The sequence below is a fragment of the Malaclemys terrapin genome, chromosome 6, assembly GCF_027887155.1.
Source record: "Malaclemys terrapin pileata isolate rMalTer1 chromosome 6, rMalTer1.hap1, whole genome shotgun sequence".
NCBI lineage: Eukaryota > Metazoa > Chordata > Testudines > Emydidae > Malaclemys > Malaclemys terrapin.
Window position 1 is genome coordinate 43,223,890 of NC_071510.1, and position 19,202 is coordinate 43,243,091.

At 42.0% G+C, this 19,202-nt stretch overlaps 1 protein-coding gene across 3 annotated transcripts in view; it reads right to left on the minus strand.

Moving 5' to 3' along the window:
- ERMP1 (endoplasmic reticulum metallopeptidase 1) overlaps window positions 1–19,202 on the minus strand; it is a 44,226-nt gene that overhangs the window by 24,281 nt on the left and 743 nt on the right. For all 3 annotated transcript variants that reach the window (XM_054032113.1, XM_054032112.1, XM_054032114.1), the window contains exons 2-4: window positions 16,070–16,371; window positions 5,307–5,434; window positions 3,920–4,025 (exon numbers count right to left, since the gene is read on the minus strand). In XM_054032113.1, coding sequence (XP_053888088.1) covers window positions 3,920–4,025; window positions 5,307–5,434; window positions 16,070–16,371 — 536 coding nt within the window. The remainder of the gene's footprint in view (window positions 1–3,919; window positions 4,026–5,306; window positions 5,435–16,069; window positions 16,372–19,202) is intronic.

The following is a 19,202-nucleotide window of genomic DNA, read 5'->3' on the forward strand; positions in this document are numbered from 1 at the left end:
TGTCCTGGCATCCCCAGGAATTAAAGATTAAACTTTAATTAAAGATTATGTCATGTGATGAAACCTCCAGGAATAAATCCAACCAAAATTTGCTCTCCTATTTAAACTATGTTTACACTACACCCCACCCCATCTTGATGCCAGTTCTGCACCATGCAGATCCCAACATGGATTTGAGCACCCTCAGGCGCTGGCTCCATAGGCCAGGAGCCACTACCATGGCTCTACATCACCTTAGGTTTCCCCAGGCAAAGGGGATTCTTCAATTGGCAGGTTTACGGATTCTTCACACCATCAGAACAGCATAGAGCAGACAGAGGTACTGGGAATTTAGCACTGTGGTCCCTACCACAACTTAAAAAAATATCTCACTTGATTACAATCAGTTTCACTTTCTGACTCTTGTGCAATAGCACAGTGATGCAGTGTTTGACCTACACATTCTTCTGGAGAGGTTTTAATCCAAGATGAAAGGATGGTTTGATCAGGTTTTACAAAAGCCTCCTCCTGCCCCCAAACCAAAATCTTCCTAATCTGGGCCTAAAACTACAGTCTCTTTTTATAATTTATAAATCTAAGTAACTCTTTAGGACATATTGTTGATCAATAAACATTTATATAGCAGTAGCACATAGATGCCTCAATTAATTTGGGCCCCATGGTGCTAGTCACTGTACAAAAATGACAGTTCCCACTCCAATCCACCTACAAGATTTTTTTTTTTTTTTTTTTTTAAGAAGATATCACAGGCAGAGGAGACAAATAAGCAGGCTAGGGGAAAACAGGGTAACACATAAATATAACATGAGCACAATTAGCCATTTAGTAGCAGTGACTATAGCTCACCACTTTCCTAGCCATTATCAGGCTGTTATTTATGGTATGCATTACATAAGAGGCAAGTTTTGACAATGATAAGCTGGCAAGTAGCTTTATAGATTTTGACTCCGAGCTTCTTCCCCCACTCATAAGATGAAGTACGAGAGAGGAAGCCTGAAAGTGCTCGGACAGTCAGGCAATCGAGGCTGGCATCATGGGCCGAGTGGTGCCAAGAGATGACCTTGTGATAACAGCTTGGCTAAGTAGGTTGGGGGAAAGTTGTGGAGGACTTTGAAAGTAAGGACAATACATTTTTGCTTGATGCACTGGAAGAGGAGATGCCAGTCAAGGGACTTCAGATGGGCCTGACAGAGCAGTGAGCCAGGAAGGGTATCTTAGCAGCCACATTCTGAATAGATTTGAGTGGAGGAAGCTGCAGGCTTCAGTGCCAGAGAGGTGGTATTAACAGTAATCATGGCAGAAGATGATCACAGCATGGACTAGAGTTTTAGCAGTGTGAGCAAAGAGAAAATGTAGGATCTTGGAGATGCTGTACAGGAAGAATCAGCAATACCATTGTAAATAGTCACCGCTTATTGAAATCCCATGTCACTGTTAATGGAAGAGCCCTGTTAGATCATTCAGTCCATCTCTTTCACTTCCAATCAGTGCTGTTCCCTACAGAACAGCCTCAAGAGCCATATCTTGCTCGCACTGAAGTCAATTAGAGTGTTATCATTACATTCTCCTGGAGGACTGAGAACTAATTTCACGTTTGAATATCTATAGTGACAGGAGCACTTAACTCTCCTTAGAAGTAACATAACAGGGTGAACTAGTGGCACAATAGCACAAGGTTTTTTGAAATGCCCTTCTTTGTTTTAAAACTCCTTCCAGAAATACCTCTCTCTTTGTCTCTCCAGACTAGATTAATAATCTTATACTGAAATCATGGCATTGATTGTGACAATGGGCCCCCCCGGCTACTCCCAGCATACAGAGCACTTCTGCAGTGATTCACCTGGCTTTATGCTCGTTGATCTTGTAAATACTTTCCCGTTTAGTACAGAAGTTAATTGATGCCAGCATTTCAGAAGATTACATTAGTTTAAACAAGTCAGCAACACTTTTTAAATGCTGTTTTGAACACTACTATTGTCAAAGGAAAAGATTAAGTTAAGCATTTTTTCAAGAACCATTTCTTTAAATGCATTTAATTATCAATTTAATACCTGGAAAGGAAGTAAGAGACATAATTGTTTGAAATGCATAACAAAGTAAATCACTTTCCCCTAAGGGAGTATTTCTTACTTCATCTGAAGAGTAGTAATATTTAGCCTTGATTTAGTACTTTAGATCTTTAAAGCAATGTATAAACTTCTACCAAATCCCCAAAACTCTTGAAGAGGTATTAGCAGTATTAGTCTCCCACTTCACTGACTGGGAAATAGATTAAGTAATATGGTGATGATGACAGTGAGTCACTGGTAAAACTGGGAACAGTTCTCAGACATTCCTGACTTTCTGTCTCAGGTTCATTACTCTACCCCAGTGGTCTTCAAGCAGGGGTACATGTGCCCCTGGGGGTACGCAGAGGTCTTCCAGAGGGCACATCAACTCATCTAGATATTTGCCTAGTTTTACAACAGGCTACATGAAAAGCACTAGCGAAGTCAGTACAAACTAAAATTTCATAGAGACAATGACTTGTTTATACTGCTCTATATACTACACAGAAATGTCAGTACAATATTTATATTCCAATTGATTTATTTTATAATTATATTATAAAAATTAGAAAGTAAGCAATTTTTCAGTAATAGTGTTCTGTAACACTTTTGTATTTTTTGTCTGATTTTGTAAGCAAGTAGTTTTTAAGTGAGGAAGCTTGGGGGTAGGCAAGACAAATCAGACTCCTGAAAGGGGTACAGTGGTCTGGAGAGGTTGAAAACTTCTGCTCTAACCAACACTGAATTCAAGAGCTCCTTTAATGTAATAACTGGATATACGGGAGTCATTTATAATGTGTATAGTCATTAAAATGACAACACAGTAGCATGGATTAATGCACTCAAGCACAGCAAGGCCTCTATTGTTCCTTAGGCAGATATCAAGTAATTCTTAGGAAAAATAAATGTCAGTGCAGGAATCTGAATATTTTGATATGTTTCATATTTTAGGACTTTGTTTTGACTGTCTCCTTTTCAATGCTTTGGGACCCTCCTCCCCACTACTTAAGGATATGTTTGGGAGACTCCTTCGCTCCCACATTATTTCTCCAGCAATATGTCAAATTCATTGTTTTGAAAAACTCTCTACTGAAGTTTTCCGTAGAAGCAATAAATAAACTGGTGCAGCAGAGGGAAATCTGCAGCCCAACCAGGACACAACAGAAGTTTATCACCAGCCCATTTATATTTCTGCAGAGCTGTGGTCAGCAGAAAGCTCTGGAAAGAACCAGGTTTGTGCTTTCAACAGAAAAAACAAAATGCACTCATTTAAGATGTTAGGAAGTACAGCAGCAGGATTATCCCACTATTCCACCGATCTGTTTTGTACCAACTACTTCAACACAAAATGGAACTACAACTGCTGCCACTAAAGCCCCAGCTGTGCTGCAGAGGATTTCCTGCCTGTGAATTTCACAGCAAAGAAGAGTTGTCGTTTTTTTTAAAAGGAGTTAGATGGAATTTTAAAGGATCCCAAAGTATATTTTATGGTTAAAAATTTAAGGTTGTCAGATGAGAGCCAGGAAACCAAGATTAAAGCCAATATTCCATTTTAAATTCATTATGGAAAAAAGTACCAAAAAATTGGCATTAAGAAGACATGTTGCCTCATGTCTTCACAATGACTGTCTCTGCTTGTGCCACAGCCTTAGGGTAATTAAACCTGTTCAGTAGTTCGTTATCTGTAAGGTAAGGATATGATAGGGATTCTGCATGGTGTGAAATTTATTCTCATCGACCTCATGGGTTATTTTCAATACTCTCTAAGAAGTTTGTTTCTAATAAGAAAGCTTTAGTTTGTTTGTTTTTTGTTCTAAATAAAACACAACCAACTCATGCATACAAGTGGGAAATGTAATGCGTGATCATACCTGTTTGAAACACAAGCTCTTTCCCTCCTACACCTGCTGCTTCCAGGTTAATAAATGCTCTAATCGACTTGGCCCAGCGGTGTTGTGTAATGAAGCCATGACTAGCCTTGACAGGAAGCAAAGAAGATATAGATCAAATATCTTTAAGACAAAGCCTAGAGATTATTTTCCATCAGAGGCACCCAGAATTCAGATTTTGACAGGGAAAGATCATAGGTGCATTCAGGTGAAGCCAGAAGTTTACTTGAGGGCACAGAGAAGAGCCGCCATCAGCATAACAGAATTCACTCATCTCTATCCATGACACCACCACCACATGTCTCCTCTTTCTTCATGCCCTCAAAAACCCTTATGTTCATGCTGATTGTTTGGTGTCCAATCCACATATTTAATATGTATATTGTTACATACTAGGAAGTCCAATCAGCCAGGCCCTTTACAAAGAGACACACCGTGTTTATCTCAAAGAGCTTACATGCCTACAAACAATAGTTTAGCATAGTTAGGGTGTTTATGATCTGTTTTTGTAATAACAAAATAAAACATATTTAGCTAATTACTACTGATTATCATGAATGCAACAGGTTCCCTACTATGCCTTACTAACCAAATTGTTCCACCTGAATTATAAATGAAGAACCACATAACAATACACAGACTTCCATAACAGTACACTAGTATGGTTAGACTTGTAGTGTAAATGTAAATTGAGCACTAAGACTACTTTACACTTCCAGAATTATGTAAAAAAGTGACCTTAATCTAAGTGAGAATCATGCCTGTAGAGTAGATGAGCCTTTAGAGTTACAAGGTCTGTTAACTTTCACTGATAGAAAGTTATACAGCATTAAAATACTTTTTCAGGGGAGGGCAAAGGAGGAAACGAATGGCTATAACATCAGTTTGTGACTTGCCAACCGTGACAAAAGACACTTTAAAGCAAACAAATAAAATAATCAATTTGCACTTCTGTAACATCTGTCATAGGAAATCAAAATATTTACAAATATTAAGTCTGGGAGTTAAGTATTTCACCCATCTGAAAACAAGTATAAATGATGCAAAGAGAACTGACTTTTTTTTTTTTTTTTTTTTTTTTGAAGTCCTCTGAGCTGAGCAACACGTGATGCTGCATCTTACTTGCAACACTTAGGAACCTACTCATTAAAGCAACATTGTGAGCATTCATAATTCAGGTATAAAGTTAATTTTAAGTAGCAAGTAGCTTTTCCTCAGATAATTGAAAAGCAGATTAACATCTGTAACTGACATTTAGACTTGTAAATTACAAGTTATACCTATAATTACTATTTCCTTTGTCAATCATCTTTAATTCAGGGTTCCGATTATGCATGTTTTATAAAACTGGCACACTAATTAATCTTACCTGCAAGATATTTTCTTCTGCGCCATTGAAAAGGAATATGACAGCATGTTGCAAGGGATCAGATGACTTTGAGAGACTGTTCAGTATTTCAAGCATCACTGAGCAACTAACAGCATCATCACTGGCACCTTAATAAGTGGAACAAAGTAGCTAATGTGAGATTTTTAACATGGTTAAGACCTGTCCCCTCAACTTGATCTTTAACTACTCAAACATATTTAAAGAATACATCGGAGTCCTGGTAGACCACAGGATGACTATGAGTCGACAATGTGACGTGGCGGTGAAAAAAGCCAATGCGGTCTTGGGATGCATTAGGCGAGGTATATCTAGTAGGGATAAGGAAGTGCTGCTTCCGTTGTACAAGGCACTGGTGAGACCTCATTTGGAGTACTGTGTGCAGTTCTGGTCTCCCATGTTTAAAAAAGATGAACTCAAACTGGAACGGGTACAGAGAAGGGCCACTAGGATGATCAGAGGAATGGAAAACCTGTCGTATGAAAGGAGACTCGAGGAGCTTGGTTTGTTTAGCCTAACCAAAAGAAGGCTGAGGGGGGGATATGATTGCTCTCTTTAAATATATCAGAGGAATAAATACCAGGAAGTGAGAGGAATTATTTCAGCTCAGTACTAATGTGGACATGAGAACAAATGGATATAAACTGGCCTTGGGGAAGTTCAGGCTTGAAATTAGACGAAGGTTTCTGACCGTCAGAGGGGTGAAATATTGGAACAGCCTTCCGAGGGAAACGGTGGGGGCGAAGGACCTGTCTGGCTTTAAGATTAAGCTAGATAAGTTTATGAAGGGAATGGTTTAATGGGATAACATGATTTTAGTCAAATAAACAGCGTGCCATCGCTGGTAAATAGTATAAATGGCCAATGAGGGTCTGGCTGGAGAATCTTGCCTACATGCTCGGGGTTCTACTGATCGCCATATTTGGGGTCGGGAAGGAATTTTCCTCCAGGGTAGATTGGCAGAGGTCCTGGAGGTTTTTCGCCTTCCTCCGCAGCATGGGGCAGGGGTCGCTAGCTGGCGGATTCTCTGCTACTTGAAGTCTCTAAACCACAGGATTTGGGGACTTCAACAGCAGAGTCAAAGGAAAGGGGTTGGGACGGCTTTGTGGCCTGTATCATGCGGGAGGTCAGACTAGATGATCATAATGGTCCCTTCTGACCTTAAAGTCTATCCACCTCATTTTTGAAAACGTAATATTATTACAAGTGACACGTCATAACACTACAACAAAGATTTTAAAAAATATATTATTCCTTAGTAATTTTATTCTGACTATACACAATGTGCAAACAAATGAAGTTTCAGTGTTTCCCCTTGCATAATCAGTTTCCTGTATTTGTACAAGTCATTTACAGCAATGACAAAGAAAAAAACATTTAAAAGCAAAAATTGGCAACTAGACTCAGGGACAGATATAGTATTTAAGATTAAAAAAAATTGTTAAAAGTAAACTGAACAGTCAGGTATATTCCTTTAATATTTATGTTCTGATATTTTCACAATAAATTATATTAATTGTACCTGCAGCGATACTAGATAAATCTATGCAAAAATTAGTGCTAGAGGAAACAGTGTAAAATGGTTTTAAAATACTGGACCAAATATTCATTCTTCTCTTAAAATAAAAAAAGTTTCAAATATTTTAAAAGCAGTTGCGTAATAATCCAGCTTCTGGTGAGAGTTAGCTTTTGGCATGCCACCACGCTGCACAAGTAAAGTAACCTTTAAGTCTGTGGGTTGTTTATCCTTAATCATTACATGAACAAACATGAACATAGAGCAGTGGTTCCCAAACTGCGGTTCACGAAATGTATCGGGGGTTCTCAGAAAAAAAATCTGTAATGGCGGACAGAGCCGTCCCTAGGGACCCCAGGCGGGAGGGCCAGCAGCCCAAGCCCTGTGGAGCACAGGGCCAGCAGCCGGGACCCCGGGCATGCAGGCGGCAGCTGAGACCCTGTCACTGGCAGACAGGAAAAGTTGGGAAGTATGAGGGGCAAAGTGGGAGGGGGAGCCACGCTGCACCTGGTGGGCCGTCTAGGCTAATCCCTGGCCCCGCACCCCCCTGATGGCGGAAGAAAAAGTATTTGCACGCCAAATCAGCCGGAACCAAGGTCATTGTAACCAAAGCAGCGGTAACGACCCTCAGTTAGTCCATACTCAGTCATTCTCTGTAGCGTGCTGTTTTGCTCCAATGAGACATGAGTGAATCTTCTCATTTACTAAGTTGTTCGTTTGTTAGCGTTCCAGTGTGTTATTTTTATTTGAACTGTTGTACACCTAATATGGACAAGTGGCTGAAAACGGAAAGTGTAAAGACATGAGAAAATGAACATTCGACATCAGCCAGTGTTTCGTCAAGTCCGAAGCGTGGAAAATTTAAGTCAAATGATCATGATGGTCCTGAAAAGTTGCTTTTGAAGAAAAGAAAAGAAAATATGACAACGATTATATAAAATATGGCTTTACGTGCACTGGTGATCAAAAATGTCCAAAACCACAGTGCATAATCTGTGGTGGTGATCTAGCAAACAGCAGCCACAAACCTTCTCTACTTCGACACAACTTAGAAACTAGGCACCCCGCACAACTTGACAAGCCTGTTGATTTTTTCAAGCAAAAATTAGTCGAGTGGAAAAGTGACATTACCAGTTTTGTAACCAAAGCAAGTACTGATAACGAAAATGCACTTGAAGCATCATATCAAGTGAGCTACCGAGTAGCAAAAGCATCAGAAGCCCATACCATAGCAGAGAGCTTGGTTGGTCCATATATAAAAGACATAGTTCATTGTATGCTCAGAGAAAAGGCTGCAAAAAGAATTGACGTAGTACCTTTGTCCAATAAGTTGTCATTAATTTTTCGTGACATGTCAAGTAACATAGAGACCACAATTGTACATAGAGTGAAAAATAGTCCATATTATGCTATACTGTTTGATGAATCAACTGATGTTGCTAATCTATTTTGCTAGCGTTTGTACATTATGTGAATGAAGGTCTGGTTGAAGACAACTTGTTGTTTTGCCGACCATGGAAAGAACGTACAACTGGAGAAGATATCTTCAATCTGACTAATGCATATTTTCAAGAAAAGGAAATAGATTGGTCTCATTGCCTACGCATTTGCACTGATAGGGGCCACATCAATGACGGGGAAGTAGACCAGATTTGTAGCTCAAACAAAAAAGGTTGCATCAAATGTCTCTTGAACTCATTGCAGTATCCATAGACAAGCCCTCGCAGCAAAACGCATGCCTGAGGGACCAAAGGAAGTGCCGGACAATGCAATGAAAATAGTGAATTTCATAAAATCATGGCAACAAATTCCAGAATATTTCACGTACTTTGTGAAGAAATGGGTAGTGTACACAACTGTCTGTTGTCCCATACTGAAGTTGGATGGCTCTCACATGGCAAAATCTTTGTGCGCATATGTCAAGGTTCCCTCCTCAATCTGAACTTTAGGGTACAGATGTGGGGACCTGCATGAAAGCCCCCTAAGCTTAATTATCAGCTTAGGATAACAGTAAGCTGCCACCACCAAGCGTGTTCCAAATCTTAGGGGAGAGCCACTTGGAACTCTGCCTTTCCCCAAATATTTCCCAAGTCTCTAACCCCCCCTTTCCTGGGCAGATTTGAGACTAATTCCTCCCGCCCAAGTCCTTACCCCCCTTTTTCTGGGTAGGCTTGAGAGTATACCCTCACCAATTAGTCCTGTTGAACACAGATCTAAAAACCTTAGATCTTAAAACAATGAAAAGTCAATCAAGTTCTTAAAAGAAGAATTTTAATTAAAGAAAAAAGTAAAAATCATCTCTGTAAAATCAGGATGGAAAATAACTTTACAGGGTAATCAGATTCAAAGAGCCCAGCCGAACCCCCTCTAGCCTTAGGTTCAAAGTTACAGCAAATAAGGTAAACCCTCTAGCAAAAGGAACATTTACAAGTTGAGAAAACAAAGATAAAACTAACACGCTTTGCCTGGCTGTTACTTACAAGGTTGAAATATGAGAGACTTGTTCACAAAGATTTGGAGAGCATGGATTGATGTCCGGTCCTCTTAGTCCCAAGAGCGAACACACCCCCAAACAAAGAGCACACAAACAAATGCCTTCCCCCCACCAAGATTTGAAAGTATCTTGTCCCCTTATTGGTCCTGTGGGTCAGGTGTCAGCCAGGTTACCTGAGCTTCTTAACCCTTTACAGGTAAAAGGATTTTGGTGTGTCTGGCCAGGAGGGATTTTATAGTATTGTACACAGGAGGGTTGTTACCCTTCCCTTTATAGTTATGACAGCTTGTTTGAGCTTAGAACGGAAATCCTTGTTTTTTCCAGCAGCCACCCTTTCCACCTCGACAGCTGTATGGAAAATCATGTCTGGCTCTAGAGCCTAGCTTATTTAGCAGACATTTTCTTGAGGATTAATGCCCTAAATTTGTCTCTTCAAGGCCTCAACATAACAGTTTTCAACGTGCAAGACCAAGTTGAATCCATGATAAAGACGTTGCGGTTCTGGGAAAGGTGTTTGGAAAACAATCAAACAGTGTTTCAGTACTCTTCATGACTTCCTGGCAGAACATAAACTTCAGTTGGATCAGTGCACTAAAACCAATATCATTGCACACCTAAAAGGACTTTGCACAACGTTCAGGGAATACTTTTCAGCTATGTCAGGCAATAATGACTGGATTTGCAACCCCTTTGATGATACCACTTTCTCAACGCAGATATTGAGCATTGAAGAAGAGAAATTGATTGAAATTTCCGGTGATTACAAACTGAAAAGGAGTTTCAGAAGCCAGTCATTGATCAACTTTTGGATGAGTTTAAGTAATGAGTACCCCGTGCTAACAGAAAAAGCTACTATAGTTTTATTACTGTTTTCAACATACTTATGCGAGAAAGCATTTTCCTTGTATGCACATCTGAAAACTGAATACAGAAGCAAACTCAGTGCCGAACCAGACCTGAGACTTTATCTTTCTCCAGTGGTTCTGGACTTCCAAGAGCTATGCAGATCAAAGCAAGTGCATCCATTTAAACTTTAAGACTTCTTATGAGAAATGAAAAGGGAGGTGGATATTTTTTGCTGTTTCTAAAATTAAATAGGCTGCTAGTGTTGTTTTTTAAATTATTATGAAGAACAAGTTTAAGCTTTGGTATAGTCGTGCATTGTTTGCCTGGGCTGCTCAAGACCCAAATGCTTGTGGAAGGAATTCTTTATTTGAATTGGCTTCTTAAATACCTTCATGCTGGTTCATGTCTGGTACTCTCTGATGAAAGATGTAGTAGCCTTGTCCTAGAACAGGCTTTATTGAAGTGATATGAGCTACAAAAGTGAAATCTTGGAAGAGTGTTGCCGTTTTCATAATCTAATAAAATTAATAATGTGATAATAAACAGTGTGTAATAAGCGTCATAAAAAAAACAAATTATTTCCAAGATCACTGCTTCTATAATTTATGCTCAGACAAGGGAGAAAAATCCCTGGAAATATTCATTTTTGGGGGGGAGGGAGGGGGGAGGGTTCGTGAGATTTGGTATTTTCATGAAAGGGGTTCACGGGTTGTAAAAGTTTGGGAACCACTGACATAGAGCGTACTCAATGTGAAAACTAATAAAAAGCCTCTTCATAGAAGTAAACCAAAGAGAATTCTGTAACATGTTTATGCAGCAACATTTAAATAATTACATACAAAAAACATACATTAAAACATTATTAGGGTTGCAAAGTCAAGCACTCAAAAGTTATGAAATGCCAGAAACATGCATTCATGGTCCTTAATTACATACTACCTTTTCCATAGCCTCTGCCTCATTCAGTGTATAGGATGGACTATTTTCCCTTAATGAGGACCTAGTCAATATTTTATGGTCTCCTCATTGTTCAATATATGGCCATATCCACAGGAAGGAACTCCAGGAAGATGGGAGATCAGCATCTTCAAAGACCCACTGTCTTTCCTAATGGCCCATCCAGGCTGATTGCATACTGTCTGGTGAGCCTTCCCCAAGTATACACAGTTGCAATTGTTACATAGTCAATATTCCTAACTTCAGATACAGAAATGATACATGCATACAAATTGGATAATTACATTCAGTAAATTACAACCTTTCAAATTCCTCACATGACCCATCTTGCATAAAACATATCTTAGTTATGCCACATTCATATCATAATATTTCTATGAAGAATATGGGGGCTTAACGTCACACTGGCATTTCCTAACTTTTTGAGTGTTAACTTTGCAATTTTAATCATGTTCTTTTAACAGTTTTTGTGTTGCAATTTCCTAGATTTTTTAGAAAAGCAAACTGAAAAAGCAGAAATTCTGTCATATAGTAGCATGCTGACACCCACATGGTTCCTCAGAACTGGAACCTCTAAAACTACACAGCTTCCCCTTGAGCTAATGGAGTGACTGATAGCAATGGTAGGTCATCAGAGTCTATGTGGTCCAACAGTAATGGCAGGTGAGACACTGATTTTCACAGGTATTTGTTGATGGCAAAGGAATAGCAAAGTTCTGGGATCTCAAGCTTCATTTCAGGTTCTGGAGGGGTGTGTGCTTGAGTGGACACACACTCTTCTGACCATTCCCTCCAAACTTGATACTACGGCTCCATCCCCTCCAACCTGTCCCTGTCATACCTCTTCCTCCTCCCCTCCCGCAAAGCTTTGTCCCAGTCCCATTCTCCTTCACTACCCAGTACCAGTCTCCTTGCCCAGCCAGTCCTAGTCTTTGTCCCACTTTCGCATCTTGTCTGATGTCTCCCTTCTCTGCCAACACTTGCTCCTAATCCTAGTTTCACTGCCTGGGCTTTTCATCCAGTCTCAGTCTCCCTCTCACATACACCCTTCTTGGCTCCTTGCTCCAATGTCCCCCCCCCGCTCCTAGTCTAATAATAATAATAATAATATATGGAGATATACTTATCTCATAGAACTGGAAGGGACCCTGAAAGGTCATTGAGTCCAGCCCCCTGCCTTCACTAGCAGGACCAAGTACTGATTTTGCCCCAGATCCCTAAGTGGCCCCCTCAAGTACTGAATTCACAACCCTGGGTTTAGCAGGCCAATGCTCAAACCACTGAGTTATCCCTCCCCCCGACCTCTGTGATCCTCCTCTCCAGCTATCTGGCTCCCAGTCCTCCCTTATCTCCACATTTCCCTCCCCAGTTCTCTCCACCTCCACTTTCCCAGACTCCTTGTCCCCATCTGCTCCTTTCTCTCCCCCAGCTCCAGATTTCAGGTCAGACAGCTTCCTACTCTACACTGCCTTAGTGTCAGCACTGAGAGCACAGGAGAGACAGGCTCCCTGCTCTCAAGTTACCATGCCCAGCCCTAACCATGCTCAGAGCAGCTTGCAATTAAAGGGAAAGCCCAGCTTCATGCCTGTACCCCTAGGCTGGAAGGAACATGAGAATGGTGCATGCACAGTCTGGTCCACAATAGGAGCTATGACAGAATGGAACTATGCAGTTTCCCCTTCCACCAAGCCACTCCTCACAGCCGATTTACGCATAGAACTGTGACATTTCACAAGGGTAACCAAGGTTGTGAGGCACCTCACTTACCACTGCTGTGAGGAGGTCTGACTGCGAGGAAGTCTGATCTGTGCAGCCATGTCTCAACTTCCTAACTCCACTGGCCACACAAGTACTCCCCGCTCAGCCTCTACTGTCTAGGTCAGTGATAGGTACACTCCAATCCCATAGCCCATAAGAAAGTCTGCAGAAAAGAATCATTACTTTTTCATGGACCTTATGTCCATTAGGGCACGGCTCCTTTTCTGGCAACCTTATTCACCCACTGACGGGCTATACTATTATGTTCACCACTTTTACAAGACTATGATAAATTTTGTATAAAGTATGCCTTGTGAGGTTTCATTTGAAAAGTCAGAATCTGCTGAATGTCACATTATCCTGGTGAAATATGTGTAGCAACACTATAAGTGAAGTTAAAAGATTCTACTGTATGATTGTTACTGAAATATGTTGTGACTCTGGGTAGAGCCCACAAACCAGTTTTTTCAGAGACAAAGACACACTGGCATTGAAAAGCTATCACCTGCCTAAGTGGCCATTCTGCACCAGAGGGAAGGTGTGAATAAGAAATGTATATTGCATCATAAGAATGGTTCAAACCTCACACCCACAAAAGTTTGCCTGTCGCCTGCACCCCAGCAGGGTGTAGTCCTGACAGAGGGGAGGGGGGCATAAGAATGTGAGACAGTAGTCTTCAACTTACTTCTCCAATCTCTCTGCTCGTGACATTAAAGAATACCTGAAGGACACTGAACTAAGGGGGAGGAGTCCCAGTCTGAAAGGAAACCCAGCCTGTGAAATTTACTGCAGCGTATGGTGAGACAAAACCATTTGCTTTTAAGTTCACTTAGCTTGGTAAGTTTGGTTCCAAAAAAAGTAAAATGCAAGCTAATACCTATCCTGAAATTTATGCATCACTTGTAATCACTTAAAATCTATCTACACTTATCTTATTGTTTTATCTTAACCAATGTGTTTGGATTAGTATGGAAAACTCCATTGGGGATAACAAGGTTCGTGCATTATTTTCCTTTCATGAAATGATGGACTTCCTATGAGCTTGTATTGTTCAGAAGGATACTGAACCATATAAGAGACACATTTCTGGGGGGACAAGGCTAGGACTAGGAATCTGCAGGAGTTGCCCTGTATGTAATTCATGAGCGATAGGTCAAAAGTGCTCAAGAATTTAGTTAGGAGTGAATTTGCATGCTGAAGGCTGTGAGAGCAGGCCAGGAGTGGATGTTCTGACAGCAATGCAGTGTAAAAAGCACCCCAATCTAGAGAACTAAGGGGACACAGCTGTTCAACTGTCCAGATTGTAGCCTGGGTAATGTCACACCCACTTTAGGTTTGGGAAAAATAATCTCACTTCCCAGAAGCCCCTGACAAGTAAGAGCACCATCCAGATGCACAAAAGCATCAGGTTTTCTGCCTACCAGATAAGGACCACAGAGGAGGCCTAGGTAGGCTGAGTGAAACCAGGAACAGCAGCACTAAACTGCCAATCTAAGAGGAAGCTCAGTGAGAATATAGCAAAGAGGCAAGGAGAAAGTTCCATTTGCTCTGCTTAGCTCTGAGTTTCCAGCAAGTGGGAAGGGTAATCAGCCTAGCAGGGAACCGTCACATGAGTAATGACTTGAGAAAAGAGGGCCGGGAAGAAGGACACTGCTAAGCATCATCATCAGCAATCTCTCGATTCGAGGATGATCTCTACCACAGATTTACATATGAGTCCTGAGATGACTCAGGAGTACGTGTCTGGAACCACAGATCTGCCTGCAGTAGGTAGAGACATTTCCTGACAGGTCAGCTGCCTGCTGGGAGAAAGTTCTTTCTTTTTCCTTCCTTCCCCCTCTCCCTCTTTTCAGCTTCAAGGGCAAGGTGCGTCTCCTTGAAGCAAGCTACTGCCTGATGGTGGATGTGGTGCCACTGAGGTCAGTTGGTAGCTTGCTCCTCCCAGCTTGTGATGTCCATGTCAGTTGTCTTGAGATACACTTTCAATGTGTCTTGGTAGCGTTTCCTCTGACCACCATGGTCATGCTAAGCAGGCTTAAGGCCAACCCTCAATTTGTAAGCATTATCTCTCAGTCCTCAGATTAGAGATCTGTGGTGACTAGTGAGAGAAGAGACTGGGTGGCAGTTTTTCCATAGATAGGAATCTCTGTAGTATCTCTTTGTCTAAAGGTATGCAATAGTTTAATTTTCCAGTCAAGTCAGAGTAGGATGTGTAGCAACTGCTAAAGAGACATGCAAATTTACCACCAGCAGAGGCTGCAAGATACTCTGATTTGATTTTAAGAGGCTGAATAGAGCTTGGAAGTTAGTCTGCAGTCAGGTCACTCAAAGTAAAAACAAGCTATTTTTGCCTGAAACAAGCAACAATTCATGTTGCCTGCTGAGCCACAGTAGACTTGGTAGTAAAATAATAACTATAGTTTGACTACATGCTGCTGCAAACAAAATTTGATTTGATTTTAGGAGGGAAACAGCCTCCACTTAGAAACTTTATTGCCCTTGCAACTGAAGCTTAGCTGCCACCAGGACCAAATCAATCACACTATTTAACACATTTGTATAAAATACACATGCAGACTTTATTAATTAAAAATATCTAGTACATCAAACCACCCTGCTGGATTTGGATAACAAGAGTCAATTTGAATCAGTGGAAAGTAACATTGAAGGATCTGGGCCAAGTAAGTAAAACGCACGATACAGAGGAGTATGCAGAGGAATATGAGAAATTCAGATGTATTCACAGAATTCACAGGCAGGAAAATACTCGTGGTTTCATGTCAGAGACCAAGGGTGAAATCCTGGCCCGACTAACTGCAATGGGGTCACAATTTCACCCTAAATGTTTTGCGTAATTTGTTGCAAGTATGAGATACTCTTCAATATGGCTAGTCCTCTTATAAGTGAATGTAAAAGACATTGTGTGTAAAAAAACATTAGAACAAATTCCCTGCATGAAAACAGTTCTGTTGCTCATGTAACATGCATCGCTTTGTCCACAAGCAGCTCCCATTACTATATGGCTGTAAAAAGCATCATAAAGAACACCAAAAGCTGTAACAAAACAGAAGCTGCTTACTCTTCATTACGAAAAACTTTTAGAAGCCAAAAGGTATAAGTTGTCATATTAAGACAACAAAAGTTCAACAAAGACAGGTAAATACATGCACCTACCTGGGGTATTTGGTACAGAGTCAAAGTGACAATTGGATAGCACGGCATGCTTAGCTCCACTTCTGGGCTCCAACTTAACCACAACGTTAGTTATGTTTGCATAGTAACTGGTAAAGCCACCTAAGAAGTCAATGCTGAAGGAGCCTGTTGGCCTCTGTATATCTACAGAAATCTTGTGTGCATCACTGCTTTCGCTTTCAATTGCCTTAATTTGTTCTAAGAGGTAGTTAACTGTGAGAATTTCATTTTCTGGACTTCCAACTGTCCTGGGACCAACTGCCGTTATATTTTCAAGATATTGCCTACAAGAGATAAATTGAAACATTAACAATGCAGATTTCTTGTAACAAATGCATTCAATATGCAACTTGGCCACAATTTGTACATTTTCAGACACCCTTCCACTCCATACGCTAAGCAGAAGAGGCTTAAATCACGTACCATGTACTGCATCTGAACACTGCTAAAATTCCTAATGCTATTAAGGTCAAAGATCTGGGTACACTTTTGCTCAGTGCCATGTTGCCTACCAGAACCAGGGAGAAGTGTGACAGCACTAAACACCCCCTTTCTGTGTAACAATATGACAATCCACTTATTTTATCTTTCAAAATAAGAATATCAGCATAGAAAAAGCATGGAGAGAGAGCAAACTGTCAAGTAAGTTATTTGCTTTTTGATGCAGATATATCACACACCCCAACCCCATCCCCCGCAGGTCTGAACAAGCACATTCTTTGTAAGATTTACAATGAGCCAAATAATAGATTTATTTTACATTTATTTCAATTTGTCAACCACCTTTCCCAAACACATTAGAACAATTAAAATTTAAGATACACAACACCAAAAGAAATACACAATTTGATCACCCAAATCAGGGGTGGGCAAACTACGTGCCACATCCAGCCACATCCTGGCCCAGGAGGCTAGCCCCCGGCCCCTCCCCTGCTGTCCCCCCTCCCCCACAGCCTCAGCTCACTCGCTCCGCCGCCAGCGCAATGCTCTGGGCAGCGGGGCTGAGAGCTCCTGGGGCAGCGCAGCTGCAGAGCCCGGCCTGACCCAGTGCTCTGTGCTGCATGATGGCAGCATGGCCCAGCTCCACTGCCGCCAGTGCTCCAGGCAGCGCGGTAAGGGGGCAGGGAGCAGGGGTTGGATAGAGGGCAGGGGAGTTCGGGGTGGTGGTCGGGGGGTGTGGATGGTGGTCAGGGGGAAAACAGGGGGTTGAATGGGGGCAGGGGTCCCAGGGGGGCAGTCAGGAAGGGGGGGTTGGATGGGGGGACAGGGGCTCCAGGGGCAGTTAGGGGACAGGGAGAAGGGTTGGTTGGATGGGGCAGGGGGGAGGTCCGGGGACAGGAAGTGGGTGTGTGTGGATGGGGCAGGGGTTCCAGAGGGGCCACCAGGGAACGGGGGGGGGGCGTTGGATGGGGCAGGAGTCCCGGGGGGAGGAGGGGCCACGACCCTCTCCCCTAACCGGCCCTCCATACAATTTACGAAACCTGATGCAGCCCTCAGGCCAAAAAGTTTGCCCGCTCCTGACCCAAACGTTAACACAATATTTATTCACCACAAAAATAAAACCTACGAGAATGCCAAAAGGAAACCGTAGCTCTTAAATATTTAGCCCATATTCTCCCCAGGGTATGTCTACACTGCAAGTGAAGGTGTTAGTACAGGCAGCCATACATACGCTAACTTTAATTTAGCTAACATGGGTAACAACAGTGGCCATATCTACACTACCACTTATGTTGGCAAAACTTATGTCGCCCAGCGACGTGAAAAACAAACCCCTAAGTGACATAAGTTTTGCTGACATATGTGGTTGTGTGCACAGCGCTGTGTCGGCAGGAAAGTTTCTCCCACCGACATAGCTACCGCCATTCGTTGAGATGGTTTTGTTATGTTGACAGGAGAGCTCTTGACCATCATAGAGAGGCTACACAAGCGGTCTTACAGCAACACAGCTACATCAGGACAGCTGTGGTACTGTAAGCTCGCTAGTGTACGAATGGCCTAAGATAGACAGACTTTGCTGAGTGGCAGAAAAGTTAACAATGTGAGGCTCTGACAGACCAAGGCAGGAGTTCCAGAAATGAATGTTCTTCATGAAGACAACTGACAGCAACTCCCTCCCATTTTCCCAGAATTATAATTCTTCAGGGCAGCAAACGTGTCTATATGTTTGTACAATGCCTGGTACAATCAGGCCTCAAAGCACAGTTCCACTCTGAATATTGATAAATAAAAATATAGCAATTAGATGTTTTCCTTTTGTTTTCTCAAAATTAAATCTGCTCAGTGGCAAAAAGTAAACTTTTACTGCTTTTTAGTCCTGTTAGCCATATACGGCCAACACAGCTAAGAGAGATGGATTCTAGTCCCTGTGTTTCATCAACAGAATTGTACAGTAGAACCTCAAGTTACGAACAGCAGTTACACACTGACCAGTCAACCACACACATCGTTTGGAACCAGAAGTATGCAATCAGGAAGCAGCAGAGATGCATGCGCGCGCACACACACACACACACACACACACACACACACACAGAAGCAGCAACAAATACAGTACAGTACTAAACTAGTAAAAAAAATAAAGGGAAAGCATCATTTTTCTTCCACATAGTAAAGTTTCAAAGTTGTAGTAAGTCAATGTTCAGTTGTAAACTTTTAAAAGAACCCTAATGTTTTGTCCAGAGTTAGGGAATGGAGGCTGTTCCAAGATGTTTGTGATTCTGAGGTTCTACTGCATGTCCAATTAGCTACTCTCTGAAAACTCTGTGAAAGCATTTGGACTGCTCAGAAGTCAGCAAGGGCAGAATCTTTGTGGTGGGGATGGGGATGATGTGTGAGAGAGAAATCACCTACTTTGACTCTTAGTGTAGCTCTACACTGCAATTAGACAGCTGGCCCACATGGCCAGTACCTGATCCAGGAGTGAGGTGGAGAGGACCGGGGGCAGGGGCACTGAGGTGCGGAACGGGGAGAGGGGGGCGCTGGGAAGCACGTGGGGGGCAGGGGCGCTGGGAGGGACGGGGGCAGGATGAGGGGACATGGGGGGGCGGGATGGGGAGGCTCCTGGAGGGGTCGCGGACACTGCCCGAACCTGACCCGGGGAATGTCGAGGCGC